The following is a 14,171-nucleotide window of genomic DNA, read 5'->3' as shown; positions in this document are numbered from 1 at the left end:
CCAAAATTTGCAATTTTCAAAATGCACCCAGACTGTAACAAAATCGAGAATTTTGACCGTATATTTGTTTGTAACACATGTATTTTGCTTAGCAACAGTTCAGCTAAAAGCAATATCTTATTATTCCAAAATAAACAACCTTTCACATATTCATCGAAAAACACAGGGCTTGTGTGTGTGTGTCCTTTCGTCGCTGGATCCAGATAGCCCTGAATAAATGGAAAGGTATTAGGGGAAATTTATTCTATTCCCTGATACATTGGCAAATCCATCGGCAATACGTGAAATCCCTAGATCTCCTATTCGCGAAAATTCATTTATAATGTCCAAAACCGAATTAAATAATGTCTGGACACCTTTTCACACACGGTCGGTTAGCCCCATGGTAAGTTATTTATTAACTTGTGTTATGGGTGCTAACACAACTGATAAACTACATATAGCTACATATATACATATTTATGAATACATATTGCAACACCCAGACCACGGCCAACAAGCATGCTCATCACACAAATGTCGACCGAACCGGGAATCGAACCCGGGACCTCAGGTTTGGCAGTCCGGCATGGTGACCATTGCGTCATCGAGGTCGTCGAAATAAATTCTAAAATTTATTTTGCAAGTCCAAAGAAAATTATTTAAGCACTTCGTAACTTAAAACGAATTTCATTAGGAACAATTTTTTCCTCATTCAGACTAATACCGAAGCTAGTATTTTCTCTCATTTTAAGCTAAAATGTTTTTCTTTCCTGAAATAAAAATGTTCTTCGTTTGCTTATTTTTTTTTTTTTTCCATTTACGTGAAATGAAATTTTAGTACGTCGTTTCGGTATTAAAACTGTAAAGAAATGGAATAAGGTTTTCATTAGGGAATAGTTGAGTTCTCAATTCATCCCGCCTACTCTGTAATTTAAAAATAATATCAGACTGAACTATAATATTACTTTAAGGAGTTGCTGGAACAATGTCATTGTTGAACAGAAAATTAGCAATAATTTAAATAAAGAGAGAGCGAAATTACATTTAAAAGTACTTTTTTAATCAAGCTTTGAATTCTAGAGATATTTACATTATTTCGAAGACTCTACAGGTATACAGGTATACAGGTACTCTACAGGTACTTAAGTAAGCAGTTTGTACCTCTTCTCATTATAATGATAGAAGTTGTAGGTACGACTTGTCAAAGTATAATCTAGAGCTGTGAAGTAACGCCTGAAATGTGATGGGTAAAAACAAATACCAATTTTACACGCCCGAGTATCCCATTCCTCATGTACGCAGCTGCATCTACGAACATTTGTCTCAACTCTTTATACGTATTTACATAACCCGAATACACCTTTTTTGTCTATCCCAGTTTTAATCGAGCTTAAACCAGTTTAAGCCGGATTGGCCTCATTAAAACATGTAATTAAAACTTTACAGTAATGCCTTAGTAAAAAAATACGTTCAAGTTGTCTTCTACAATGTATTTTCTACCATTCTTCTTCATAGTTTCATCTAAAATTATTATAACTATGATACATAAAATAAAAATTTTATGACAGCGCACCAGCTTCGAGATAATAACGTTAAAAATTTAATGTTATGATGACGTATAAAATAAACGAAACATTTTATGAAATGATGTCCCGAAATATGTTGTTTTCAGAAATATAAATTATGAGTTCAATCTGTTCATTTTGCAGTTCTGCACGGTAAAAATTGAATGCTGAATTCCAGTGTAGGTACTTTATACGACTTTAAGATTCAAATTCATCAGAAATGTTGGTTAAATTATAACGAATTTAAGATGTTTCGCCACGGATCTTGTACTAGGCTAGAGTGCTATCCAAAAACGATTCTTAGAAAACCTATTATAGGTACGATAAATAAGCTTCTATTCTCATAGTAATCATATACAAAAATCACTCAAGGCAAACTAGTGTCATCCATTACCGAACAACGGGAGCCTTATTCACGATAATAACTTTGTGAGTGAGTGTGCGCTAAATTAGATTTGTTTTGCAACTTAGAGGCATCTTTAGTGGTGTAGGCATGATTAGTAGACCATAGCGAGGGCTCTTCAAAACAGCCTAGTTACGTAGGCTTTACTTAGGTACACTTGCAGCTTTAAATTAGGGTCCGAGTCTAGGCCTACGTGCTGTAAATTCAGAATGATTGAGAAGGGTTCTATGTCTATAATTTTAATCAATGGATTTCGAAAATCACTTATTTGATTAGTCAATCTATTTTATTTTAAAACTTGTAGCAAACCATTTACATTCCGAACATACTCGTCCAGTACGAGCGTCCCGTGGTCGCATCCCCCCGCGCTACCTTGACGGCGCGGACATAGATGCGCTCGGATAGCTTCGGCTTTTTTCGGCTCGCGCCGCTTAGGGCCCCTACGCACTGTGCGGTTAGCCGGAGTGCGGTCAGCCGTCCGGATAACCGTAGGAAGCGGTTGCGCTTGCGGTTAGCCGGGTGGCGGATAGCCGCAACTCCAACCGGAAAGTGCGTTTAGAAACCGTAGTGGTTTGCGGTTGGTTTTTATCGGAATATTCTGCGGATTTAGTATTCTAGATTGCTGGCCTATTTTGTATCTCGATTATAAATTCTTCGGTATCGAAATCCATATTAATAAAGTATCAGTTAAATGCGCGAATGTTGGTGAACACGTGTACCGTCAATGGCGGGCAACCGCAAACTAGCTTATCCGCGTAGTGTGTATAGCGACCGTCCGGCTGGCCGCCGGTCGGGCCGCAGCGCTCAGAACGACCGGAGCGGTCGGGCGGCAGCCGCGTCGTAGTGCGAATGAAAACTACATTCTCATACAAACCTTTTGTTGCGGTCAGCCGCACGGCTGACCGCATTCCGGCTAACCGCACAATGCGTAGGGGCCCTTAGGCGTCGAAGCGCCTACGACTGTTGGCCGGCCCGCACCCCGCGCAGTCCGCCACCAACCGGCGTGTGATACACACATATATATGTATGCTCGTTCCGCGCAGCCCCGCCAACAGCCGAGGCTAGTTAGTTTTATACACGAAGTCTATGTATACCACGAATCCTCCCGATAACTGTGTTCGTTAGTGATTAACTCTTTTTTTTGTAATAATTCTTATAACTTTTTTGTACTTTTCTGATAATGGTGTAGTGTGGTTATGTTCTTTCTTCATTATACAAAAGTAATCATAACCGGTGCGTTTAATTGGAAACCCCACTCCCATATGTGGCGCCCCAACGTTTATTTCGTGTGATAAAACTATTCCTACGCGGACATAAGTGTGGTGCGATAAATAAGTGGACACTTGTAGTGACGAACTATTTAGTTACCTACGTAGTTTTTACAATGCCGATAACAAGGAGCAGAGCCGCTAGTCTGACTCGCAGGGATGATACCCTCGAAGTATTCCCCGACCCCTCGAGACCGACGACGCCGACGCCGACCGCGCCCGCCTATCACCAAGATGGCGGCGGCGCGTCTTCGCCGCGCACCGACAACAACAACGCTACGTTTTCCGCCGATAACGTCGCGACTATAATTGCATCTTTGCAACGTTCGCAGACGGAAGCGTTTAAAGAGCTGTTCGACTCGGTGAATCGCGCAAACGCATCTACTCCAGTCGCATTGTTAGGGCAAAGCACCCTTACCCGCTGCAAGGCCACCTTCTCCGGCCGACCAAAAGAATCGGTCGAAGCATTTATTGACGCCATTGAAGCATACAGCGAGTGCGCACAAGTGACGGACTCAAATATCGTCCGCGGACTTGCGTACCTATTCAAGGACGAAGCCGCAACATGGTGGCAAGGCATTAAGAGTTCCGTGTCCACCTGGAGCCAAGTAAAGGAAAATCTAATTAGTGCCTACGGGGACCGACGGCCACCGCCACGTATTTATTTAGAAATATTTTCCACTCCGCAACAACAACACGAAAATACGGATATTTTCGTTGCACGTGTTCGCGCCCTATTAGCGAGGTTGCCGAAGGGCGACGTATCAGAGTCAGCACAGATCGACATGACGTACGCCCTGCTCCACAGCCGTATACGCAAAAGATTGCGGAGGGAGGAAATTAAAAGTTTCACTGAGTTACTCCGCCTAGCACGGAATATCGAAGACGCGTACGATCAAAAGCTCACGACGCCGATAAGTGATAACAGAGTGCAACAAAATGTGCAACCGCCATCCACATCCGCACATCATAGTCATCACGCTCCGCGCGCGCCGCCCGCTTCGTCGCATAGCACGACCGTGCGCGCGCCGACCTCAAGTGTCGTGCACGCGCGCACGCCGACTTCGAGCGACGCGATCGCTCGCGCGCCTGCCGCCGCTCCAGCCGCCGTCGCCGCGCGGCCCGCCGCGCCGCTCGCGCCGGCGCCCGCTCCGCCGACTCGCGACTCGCAGCGGCCCGCCTCGGTCAACAGGCAACGACCCGTCTGTTCGTATTGTAAGCGATACGGTCATATTAGGGACCAGTGCCGTAAGTTGGTGAACCAAGGTGAGCGTATCCAATCCAATATAAACTCTGCGGATAGTGAAACATTTTACTGTACTGATTTATTTTCATTTTATTGTACTGATTTTTTTTCATGTAAATATTTACAAAATGTTGTATGTAGCGATGCTACTACGGAACCCTCTGCTGGACGTAGTTTACGGCCTATTTTTAAAATTAAAATTATGAATTTTAACGGTACTGCGTTAATTGATACGGCCGCAAAACGTTGCATTGCGGGTCATTCGCTATATACTCTCCTTCTAGGTCAGGGACATTCTTTTAACTCCTCCTCACAGAACGTGAAGCTTGCGGATGGTATTATTCGTACTATGGACGTACTCACTACCACCTTAGAAGTACACTTAGAATCAAAAGTGATAACGGTTCCGTTTATAGTTTTTCCCGACTCTACCAATAATGAAACATTATTGGGTATTGATTTTATTACCGCCGCCGGAATAGTTATTGATTTTGATAAAGATATCTGGTATTTTAGTAGCGATGACAATATAAAATACACCCTGTCCTATGAACCTACGTCGCGTAGAGTGTCATGCGCCTCTACAGATATACTAAGAGATGACGAGGGCACTCATCTTACGTCAGCTGAGCGACAGGCGCTCGCTGATGTTCTTAACCGACACGCACACGTTTTTAGAGCAGGGGGAGGTCCGACTCCATATGCTGAGCACCGCATAGAGACGGGGGATCACCCACCTATTGCTGTCCCTCCGTATCGATTAAATCCGTCGAAGAAACAGCTGATGAAAGCCGAGTTGGACAAAATGTTACGTGATGACATTATAGAAGAGTGCGAGTCAGCTTGGTGTTCACCGGCGTTGATGGTGCCGAAGTCCAACGGTGGCATCCGCTTCTGCGTGGACTATAGGCGTCTCAACGCAATCACCAAGCCTGACACATACCCGATGCCACGCATCGACGAGCTACTACAGAGCACGAAGCGAGACTGTTACATGAGCACGTTAGACCTTCGTTCATCATACTGGCAGGTAGGTCTTCGGGAAGCCGATAGGGACAAGTCTGCTTTTATCTGCCCTCTCGGTACTTACCGTTTCAAAAGAATGCCGTTCGGTCTCCGAAACGCACCTGCGACGTTCCAGCGTCTCATTGATCGTGTCCGCTCTTGTTCAGCTTTACAGGATGTAACCTTATTAGCATATTTAGACGATCTTTTAGTCATTTCTCAAGGTTATACTCAACATTTAAAAGACCTCGAGGCAGTTTTTAAACGTCTGGCCGAATTCAACCTCTATGTAAACAGGGAGAAGTGCGCTTTCGCTAGGGGGAGCGTTCATTACCTCGGCCACGTTATTACACAAGAAGGTGTTTCCACCGACCCTAGGAAGGTGAGTGCTGTTCTCGAGATGAAGGAACCAGGTAACCTTAAACACCTGCGCACCTTTCTACAAACATGTTCGTGGTTCAGAAAGTTCATACCGAATTTCTCGAAGGTAGCTGAACCACTTACACGCTTGACTAGGAAAAGTCAAATATGGTCTTGGGACTCAGAGCAGTCTCAAGCTTTTGAGGAGCTGAAGCGTCTACTAACCACAGCTCCTGTACTGATCCAAGCTGACTTCAATCGTCCCTTCATTCTGCGTACAGACGCAAGTAACTACGCCTTAGGTGCGGTTTTATTACAGGGCGATGGTAATCAGGAAAGGCCAATTGAATACGCCAGCCGACTCCTCAACGCAGCAGAACGCAACTACTCTACCACCGAGCGTGAAGCGCTTGCTGTAGTGTGGGCGGTGGAGCGTTTCCGGCCTTACCTAGACGGCCAACCGGTCGTAATCGGCAGCGATCATCAACCACTGCGATGGTTGCTTTCACTTAAATCACCAACAGGTAGGTTGGTCCGTTGGGCGCTCAAGCTTCAAGCTTTTGACATCCAATTCCAGTACACACCAGGGAAAGCGAACGTCGTGGCAGACACGCTGAGCAGGCCGATCTGTTCTAGCGACTCTCGTGACAGCTGCGGTATCTGCTCAGTCATCTGTGACTTGCCTACGAAGACGCCTAGTGAACTTCGCTCGGAACAACTCTCAGACCCTGAAGTGGAAAAGATTGTCAAGGAGCTTGAGGGACCTGATGATGTCGCGGCCCAAAGATGGCTAGAAAGGGGTTACCTCATGGATCAAGGTGTCCTGTTCCGATATAATCCGGACTCTGAGAGTGAATCACCGCAACTAGTCATCTCTGCAAGCCACGTTCCAAATATTTTAAAAGAGTTGCACGACTCTCCAACAGCCGGCCATCCAGGCATTGACAGAACGTACCAGAAAGTAGCACAGCTGTATTATTTTACAGGAATGCGGAGAATAATCACTGATTATGTCAAAGCCTGCATCCACTGCCAACGATATAAGGCCACCAACGCCAAACCACCAGGCTTACTCCAGACACCCGTTATGAACCAACGTAACGAGGTGTTGGCTATAGATTTATTCGGCCCGCTACCGGAGGGAGACCAGGGGGAGCGATGGATTTTACTCGTTGAAGATACGGCTACACGATGGACCGAGCTGTATGCTCTTAAAGAAGCCACAGCAGAAGCTTGTGCCCACATTCTTATTGAAGAATACTTCATGCGCTTTGGTCTACCTCGTAGGATTATTTCAGATAACGGTGTCCAATTTGTTTCAGCCGTCATGCGCCAATGCATGACAGTATTGGACATCAAACAAAACTTCATTCCTCTCTATCATCCAGAGTCGAATCCTGCAGAGCGAAAGAATCGTGACCTCAAAGCCATGCTAGCTCATCTCGTAGAGGGAGACCACACTTCTTGGCCAAAGAAGTTGCCGGTGATTCGATTTGCCCTCAACAGCGCTAAGTGCCGCACTACAGGAAGATCACCCGCTTATTTGTCCTTTGGCAGAGAAATGCGATCCCCCACAGAGGTCGTTCATGACCTTCGTGCCATTGAGGAAAAGCATAACTTCGTGCCGCAAATTACACCTTATCTTAGGCAGTTCCTCCACTCGTTCTCAGCTGTAAGAGAACGCGTGGAGGTCCAACAGGACAGGGCGAAACGGTATGCTGACGCTTCGCGCCGACCGTCGGATTCTTTCCAGGTAGGTGACTTAGTAATGTTGAAGTCGCACCTACTTAGCAGCGCATCGAAAGACCGTACGTCGAAGTTTTACCCACGTCGCGATGGACCGTATAAAATCGTGGGAGTAGTTAGTCCCACAACATTCAATGTAGCCAGCACGCAGCAACCTGATGTTGTCATAGGCAGATACCATTCGCAAGACATTACCCGTTACCACGGTAATGATCACTCCTTCCCTCTTCCCGTCATCCCTAAAAGGAAACGCGGACGTCCAACGGTTAGCATACCAGTTCAGGAGCGAGGGCGTTCTCCAGAACTGGAGGGGGAGTGTGTAGCAAACCATTTACATTCCGAACATACTCGTCCAGTACGAGCGTCCCGTGGTCGCATCCCCCCGCGCTACCTTGACGGCGCGGACATAGATGCGCTCGGATAGCTTCGGCTTTTTTCGGCTCGCGCCGCTTAGGCGTCGAAGCGCCTACGACTGTTGGCCGGCCCGCACCCCGCGCAGTCCGCCACCAACCGGCGTGTGATACACACATATATATGTATGCTCGTTCCGCGCAGCCCCGCCAACAGCCGAGGCTAGTTAGTTTTATACACGAAGTCTATGTATACCACGAATCCTCCCGATAACTGTGTTCGTTAGTGATTAACTCTTTTTTTTGTAATAATTCTTATAACTTTTTTGTACTTTTCTGATAATGGTGTAGTGTGGTTATGTTCTTTCTTCATTATACAAAAGTAATCATAACCGGTGCGTTTAATTGGAAACCCCACTCCCATAAACTGCTACTAGTTAGGTAGGTATTTAAGTGTTTAGAAGATTTCGGAATAATTAATTTATCTACCCCTAATCTTCTGAATTTGATTACATATTTACCTCTGCCAGGCTGTCAGGCCCTAAAAAAAGTTTATATAATAATGACATTAACTTTTACATACTTAATCTTACTACGCAAAGAAAATCTACACTGAAACATGTAGAATAAATCTAGAATTTCATAAAATATTTTGTGTTTATTATTCCATAGAGCTGAACGGCAAACAAAATCGAGGTTGCACATGATCCCGCTCAGTGAAAATGGCTTACTGACAATGCCAACAAGGGATCCCGGATCAGTCTAGAATTCTAAGCGAAACGCAAAGAAGCTGTTCTTGGTTCATGCAAAATGAAACTTTATTACGTAGACAGTAGGGACTATGTGTTGGTGCTTATGCATCAAAAGATGCGTTTAAGTCGTTCCTACAGACACTTAATGAAACTTTTTCTATGAGGCTAGTTAATACATTTCTTCATTAGAGTACTGTACGGCAGCCGAAATAAGTATGATGGAGACGTGTCATTGGGAAAGTAGGTAATACAAAGGTAATTATTTTACAAATGATAAGCTCGACCTACCTATACCTATGTAGTGAGAACAAAGCAATCTTAAATGTTCTAAGATAGAGCCTTATCTTCCCTCTATTTATTACACCGCCATAAATAACGATGATTTCAAACTAGTTCAAGGCCTAGTCTATTTAAAGCACTACCCATTTAGGTATTGTGCGGCAAATCGTGGCGATGGCGTTAATTAACAGTAGAACGAGATGGCGACTGTTCGGATTCGCCTCACCGCGTCCAATCATAGTAATCTGAGAGACGGATAGCCACAGCATAAATAAATGTCTATACCGAACCGGACGGAATGACTTGAAGAGAGATTCTCTTTATACTTAAGTTTTTGAGCAACTGCTTTTCTAAGTATTGTTTTATTTGATAGGTAATCTACAAATAATTACGTTCCTGCCTAGACTTTTATCAAAAATGCTCATCGGTAAAAAAAATAAAATTAGACTCAAAGATACAAAATAACAAGAAAATTTGTATGCCCTAATACTTATGTTCTAATAATAAGTATATGTAATTAAAAATGTGCAGATTCCACAGGTATATAGGGATAGGGACCAACTCAACTTACTTCCTTGCATTTGTATGTAGGTGCGATAGCACCGTAACAATCTCATCAAGACATTCCAGGAAAACCGAATTTTACACAATTTTTCCCTGAGTAGGTAAAATGCGTATGAATAATACATTACAGGAAATTACCTATCCGATGTCTTTATAACGTCTGAAGGCAAATTCGACAGATGAGTTACGCTTCAATATCGTTAAAAACGCCTGAAATCTCATTCAGATGCAAATTATGACTAACGATATTCCCGAAAACCCCAGTTTAACACAAAAAATAAGTTGTTGCCCAGTAAGGAGGTCGGTGTAAGGTTAGGCTATTTTTTTGGTTTGCAAAAGATGTTTCTTTATGCTACGAGTATAGGAGTGCGGACATAACTTACCAGTTGTGTGAGACACGTAGCCAACCTTTCATAAAATATGGAGACATGTAAAGCGTCGACTTTTTTCAGGCATACAAGAGAATATATTTAAACTATGTCTGTAGTAAGAAATACCGATACTACGAAAGGAGCTCTATTTACCTGAATAAGTCTGATTACGTATACTTACTTGGATATTTCTTAAAGTGTTTTGCGACCACCATCTGTAGGTTAACGAACTAACTTCATAGACATAATATAACTAACTTAGACACAAATTAATCTTCTCATCTTCCGAACGGTAACTTCCATATTTATCGAGTGCATTTTTTTAAACTACCACTACTACTTGTCTTTCTAAATTATAACGGTTATATACTTGTCTTGAATATAGGTACTGAAGCTAGTTAACTCGGTACCACTCACCACGCGGGACATTTTTACTTAGAACATAGTGGAAATAACGTTAACTTAATCCCCAAAATATGTAAGAAATTAACTGATTGTATTATTTTCAGTGTATCAAAGCAAAAGTGGACCTGGGTGAGTTTGTTTGATTCTGTAGTGTGCTTTGCACTGACACGCTTTGAAATGAAACATAGACACGTTTCATGTTCGATTTGCAAAAGCGCTTCGACGATATAGTGCATGCAATCGAGATTTAAAAGTGAATCGCGGCGAGGTTGTCATGTGGCCGATGTCCCTTGTTACCCTCCAATCTCTATAGGTATCTATCTAGGATAGAGGGCTCAATAGAGGAGTGCGAGCCGTGTTCAGTGTTCCAGGCCAGTGGCTGTTCATCAGTCGCGGCGGCCGCCCCACTGCGGGAGCTCACACAAACTTTGCTTGCTGTGTTAATTAATAAAATGAGCATTTTAGAACAATTAGATGGAAATAGTGTGCCTTGTGTGATAGTGGTTTAGTGATAGTGGCATGATTTAAAATACATAATTTGGTGATGTGGTGTTTATAATTTTGAAAACAAAAAAAAAACTGCCATGAAACTAAAAACTGTATGGATAAAACAGTTATGAAAATAATAAACAAAGTGTACAAATAAATTAGTAGATTTATTGCAGTTTACACAGTTTTTCACTTTTATTTTCTCAGCTGGTTCACAGTACAATAAAGTACAAATATCTCATGAGCTTTATAACATCAGTTACACGGGTTGTCGCACAGGTATTAATCTCTCAGCCGGTAGCAGCTTCACAACACAATCAGTGCAGTAGTCCGTACCGGTATTATCCGTCCATCTTGCACCTAAGAAGCCAGTCTTCTGGCAGCCTACACACATTGTCTTAGCCTGATACACCGGTGACGTCTCATCTAACAATCTTTGTTCCTTTGCAGATTTCAGTAACTCCAACATATATTTGTTACTGTTCTTAATTTCTAGTGTGGGGACAGTATCATGGGATTCCTCATAAGGATCTTCCATAGTGACAGGTACATGCAGCTGAGGGAAGAATGTGGACTTCTTGTAGAACATTGACTTATTCTTGTCTCTTCCAATACCTTTAGGAACTCGGCCAGGAATTGGCAACCCTGCTTTTGCTAACTTAGTAAAGTACTTCTGAATTCTACTCATGACTTGTATGGGAGTCCTAGTTCCTAAAGCTTGAGCTATTTTCTTATACCGTCTCGCCTCTATGGGCTCTTCCGGATAGATTTCAAGTAATTCTTCCAACCTTTTCTGCTCTTCACAAGACCATAATTGATTAAATGTTTCAGGCTTATTATCTGTGAACTTTCGTCCCCTAACTTTGGTGCTATTGTCTAGATCATCTTTATTTGGTTTTGTGTCCTTAATGTCATCACCATCCATTGTGGCGTCTATGCCATAACTGGTCCAGTCTATGTTCGGCAGTTCATCAATACTTTGACGAGGAGGGAAGTTCACACTCCCTGATTTCATGTCCTCCAGAAAAGATAGAGGGTCATTTAATGCTCTATTCTGAGCTTCAGATAATTCTTCTATATCTTTCAACGCCTTTACCTTCTGAGCTTCTAATTTGACAATAAACTTTAGCAGGTCACAGTAATCTTTATTCCCCCGAAGAGCTAGGTGATCAGTTTCGAAGGCGAATTCTTCATCCGAGTCCATATTTTCAGATTCCACATTATCCATGGTTTTATCTGTAAAAACCAATAATATATACAGTTTAACGGCTAGTTTATACATTAATCGTCTAAAATGAGCATCAGTTCCGGCATGAAACTGCCGGGAAGTCCAAAAAGGTTGAGTGTAAAACTTAAAAACAGACTTAACAGTGTACAACAGAAAAAATGCAAACCTGAGTACAGAAGCACGTCTCTCGAAGGCTGGTCTGGACGGTAAGTAAACTAATTAATTATAAGCTATTGTTATTATTTATTTCATATCTATTTTCTATTTATTTATTATAATATTACTCCGCGATTTCATTTTTATCTTTTCCTAATGTCAAACCTCAAAATAATTATGTTCCGAATCCGTGCTCAGTGCTCGCTCGTCCAAGTGGTTTCCGGTTTTAAAACATTGAACGGCGACCAGACGTTCAAGCACATTATTTATTTATTTTTTTAATAATTCGTTTTTGTAACTTATACATTAAATGGGTATATGAAGCTACAGTTCTTTGTCTTGTAAAAGTATAGAGGTGAGTTATTATAAGCAAGTTTGAGAACGCACCCTAAAAATTGGAAACCGCGCCATCTAGTGAACATATAGAAAATCACTATACACGACCAAAAACGGACTAGGAAACTTCCAATCTTGCGTTGATAGATGTCTCTACTAGTTTACAACTTGAACAAATTACTGAGAAAAGCGGCAGATGGCGCTGTAATATGAATACGAAAACTAATTCAACACAATCCATATAGAGGGCGATTTGCACATTGCGTTTGTGATCTGATGGTTTGCTAGCATTACAACATTACAATCAAGGCGAGAAAATATAATCGACCAATTCTATGATCAAGTTTACAAATGAAACTGAAACATTAGTCAATGTTTACCTGCTCTGTAGATAGTAGGTACTGGCTACAGAAAATTAGATAGGTTACCCTTTGCCCAATTAATAACTTTAGTAAGTTTTTTCTTACCCAGGTACCTAATGTCCTACATAACATGTAGCTGGGGGCTATACCTTGTATACAAGTATCTTATTATATTCAAACAAATCCCTAGAAAGGTCACGGGGTTTAACATAAAACTTACTAATATGTCGTGTAACGTAAAGGTGGTTTCCACTTGGATTATGAAAGGCGCTGTAGGTCAAATGTAGGCGGACGATATCGGTGAACAATGATGTCAAAGTATTTTGTCCATGTATTGGCATTGCTAATTAATGTAGGATATTAAGTAAAATCCCTAAGTAATTACATTAGATTATTATGTAACCCACGTAGTCCACCTACATCATTAGGTTTTGCGTTTTAATCGCTTAGCGACCTAGCGACTTCAAAAAGAGGCACTAAAGTCCACTTGTAGGATTATCTTAGTACCTATCTCATACTTAGATCCTGTAATTTAAAATTATTGTTTTATGTATGAAATTGAAGTTTATAACGACGTACACCAGTCGCGCTCTAAAGTTAACTGTTAAATCTAATTCTGTAATGTAAAATGTGTATGTAAAGTTCGTCTTTGTCCTTTTCGCTAGTTATTATGATAAAAATCGTACATTGGCTCATAATGCAACGCTTGTACCTAAACTTTGATGGTTGCACTTAATAAATCGTGCAGATTTTAGGGGGCACAAGTTCTATGCTCAATTTAAATTAAAAACTATTAAAATCAGCTTCTGAGTATTTTACCATAAACGTTTTAAACTAAGAAATCATTTATCTACTAGATGTTATGACTATACTTAAATTAAAATATAATGACGGACCGAGGCTTAGGGACCTAGTAGCCTAAAGAACTTTGTGGTTTTGGTCAGGTGCCAGACAGGCGAATGTTTTCTAAGTTACCAACTTAAATGGAGACTGTTGCGGATCAAGTTTAAGTTGGATTATCGCGACATTAAACTGGAACGGTATTCGTTTACTTAAGTTGATCTTTTAAACGAGGTTACCGGATCCGTCTGTAAGGAGGTTTTAATAAGAAAGAGTTTGACTGCAGAAAAGTAAACAGGTCTTAGGTTGGTACTTAAGTCGCTTAAGCAATGAATATTGAAATGTAAGTATGTTAACTGGGTGTCCCCCAATGTTTCATCACGTCCCAAAAAGAACTAAGTACTCGAATCGCATGTGATTACTCCGGGATAGTGTAGCTTCTTAACAATGAAATAATTTTTCAA

At 41.9% G+C, this 14,171-nt stretch overlaps 1 protein-coding gene across 1 annotated transcript; it reads right to left on the bottom strand.

Moving 5' to 3' along the window:
- Positions 1 to 10,933: 10,933 nt before the first annotated feature.
- Positions 10,934 to 12,356, bottom strand: LOC124643563 (ZZ-type zinc finger-containing protein 3). Its single transcript, XM_047182578.1, has 2 exons — positions 12,180 to 12,356; positions 10,934 to 12,021 (listed from the first exon to the last, which is right to left on the bottom strand). Exon 2 carries the CDS (start codon positions 12,011 to 12,013, stop codon positions 11,045 to 11,047), a length of 969 nt encoding a protein of 322 aa, XP_047038534.1. The 5' UTR covers positions 12,014 to 12,021; positions 12,180 to 12,356; the 3' UTR covers positions 10,934 to 11,044.
- Between the last annotated feature and the right edge of the window lie 1,815 nt (positions 12,357 to 14,171).

This window comes from Helicoverpa zea, chromosome 2 (assembly GCF_022581195.2).
Source record: "Helicoverpa zea isolate HzStark_Cry1AcR chromosome 2, ilHelZeax1.1, whole genome shotgun sequence".
Classification (NCBI taxonomy): domain Eukaryota; kingdom Metazoa; phylum Arthropoda; class Insecta; order Lepidoptera; family Noctuidae; genus Helicoverpa; species Helicoverpa zea.
Note: the sequence above shows the minus strand (reverse complement) of the source record. Positions and strands in the feature narration are given on the sequence as shown.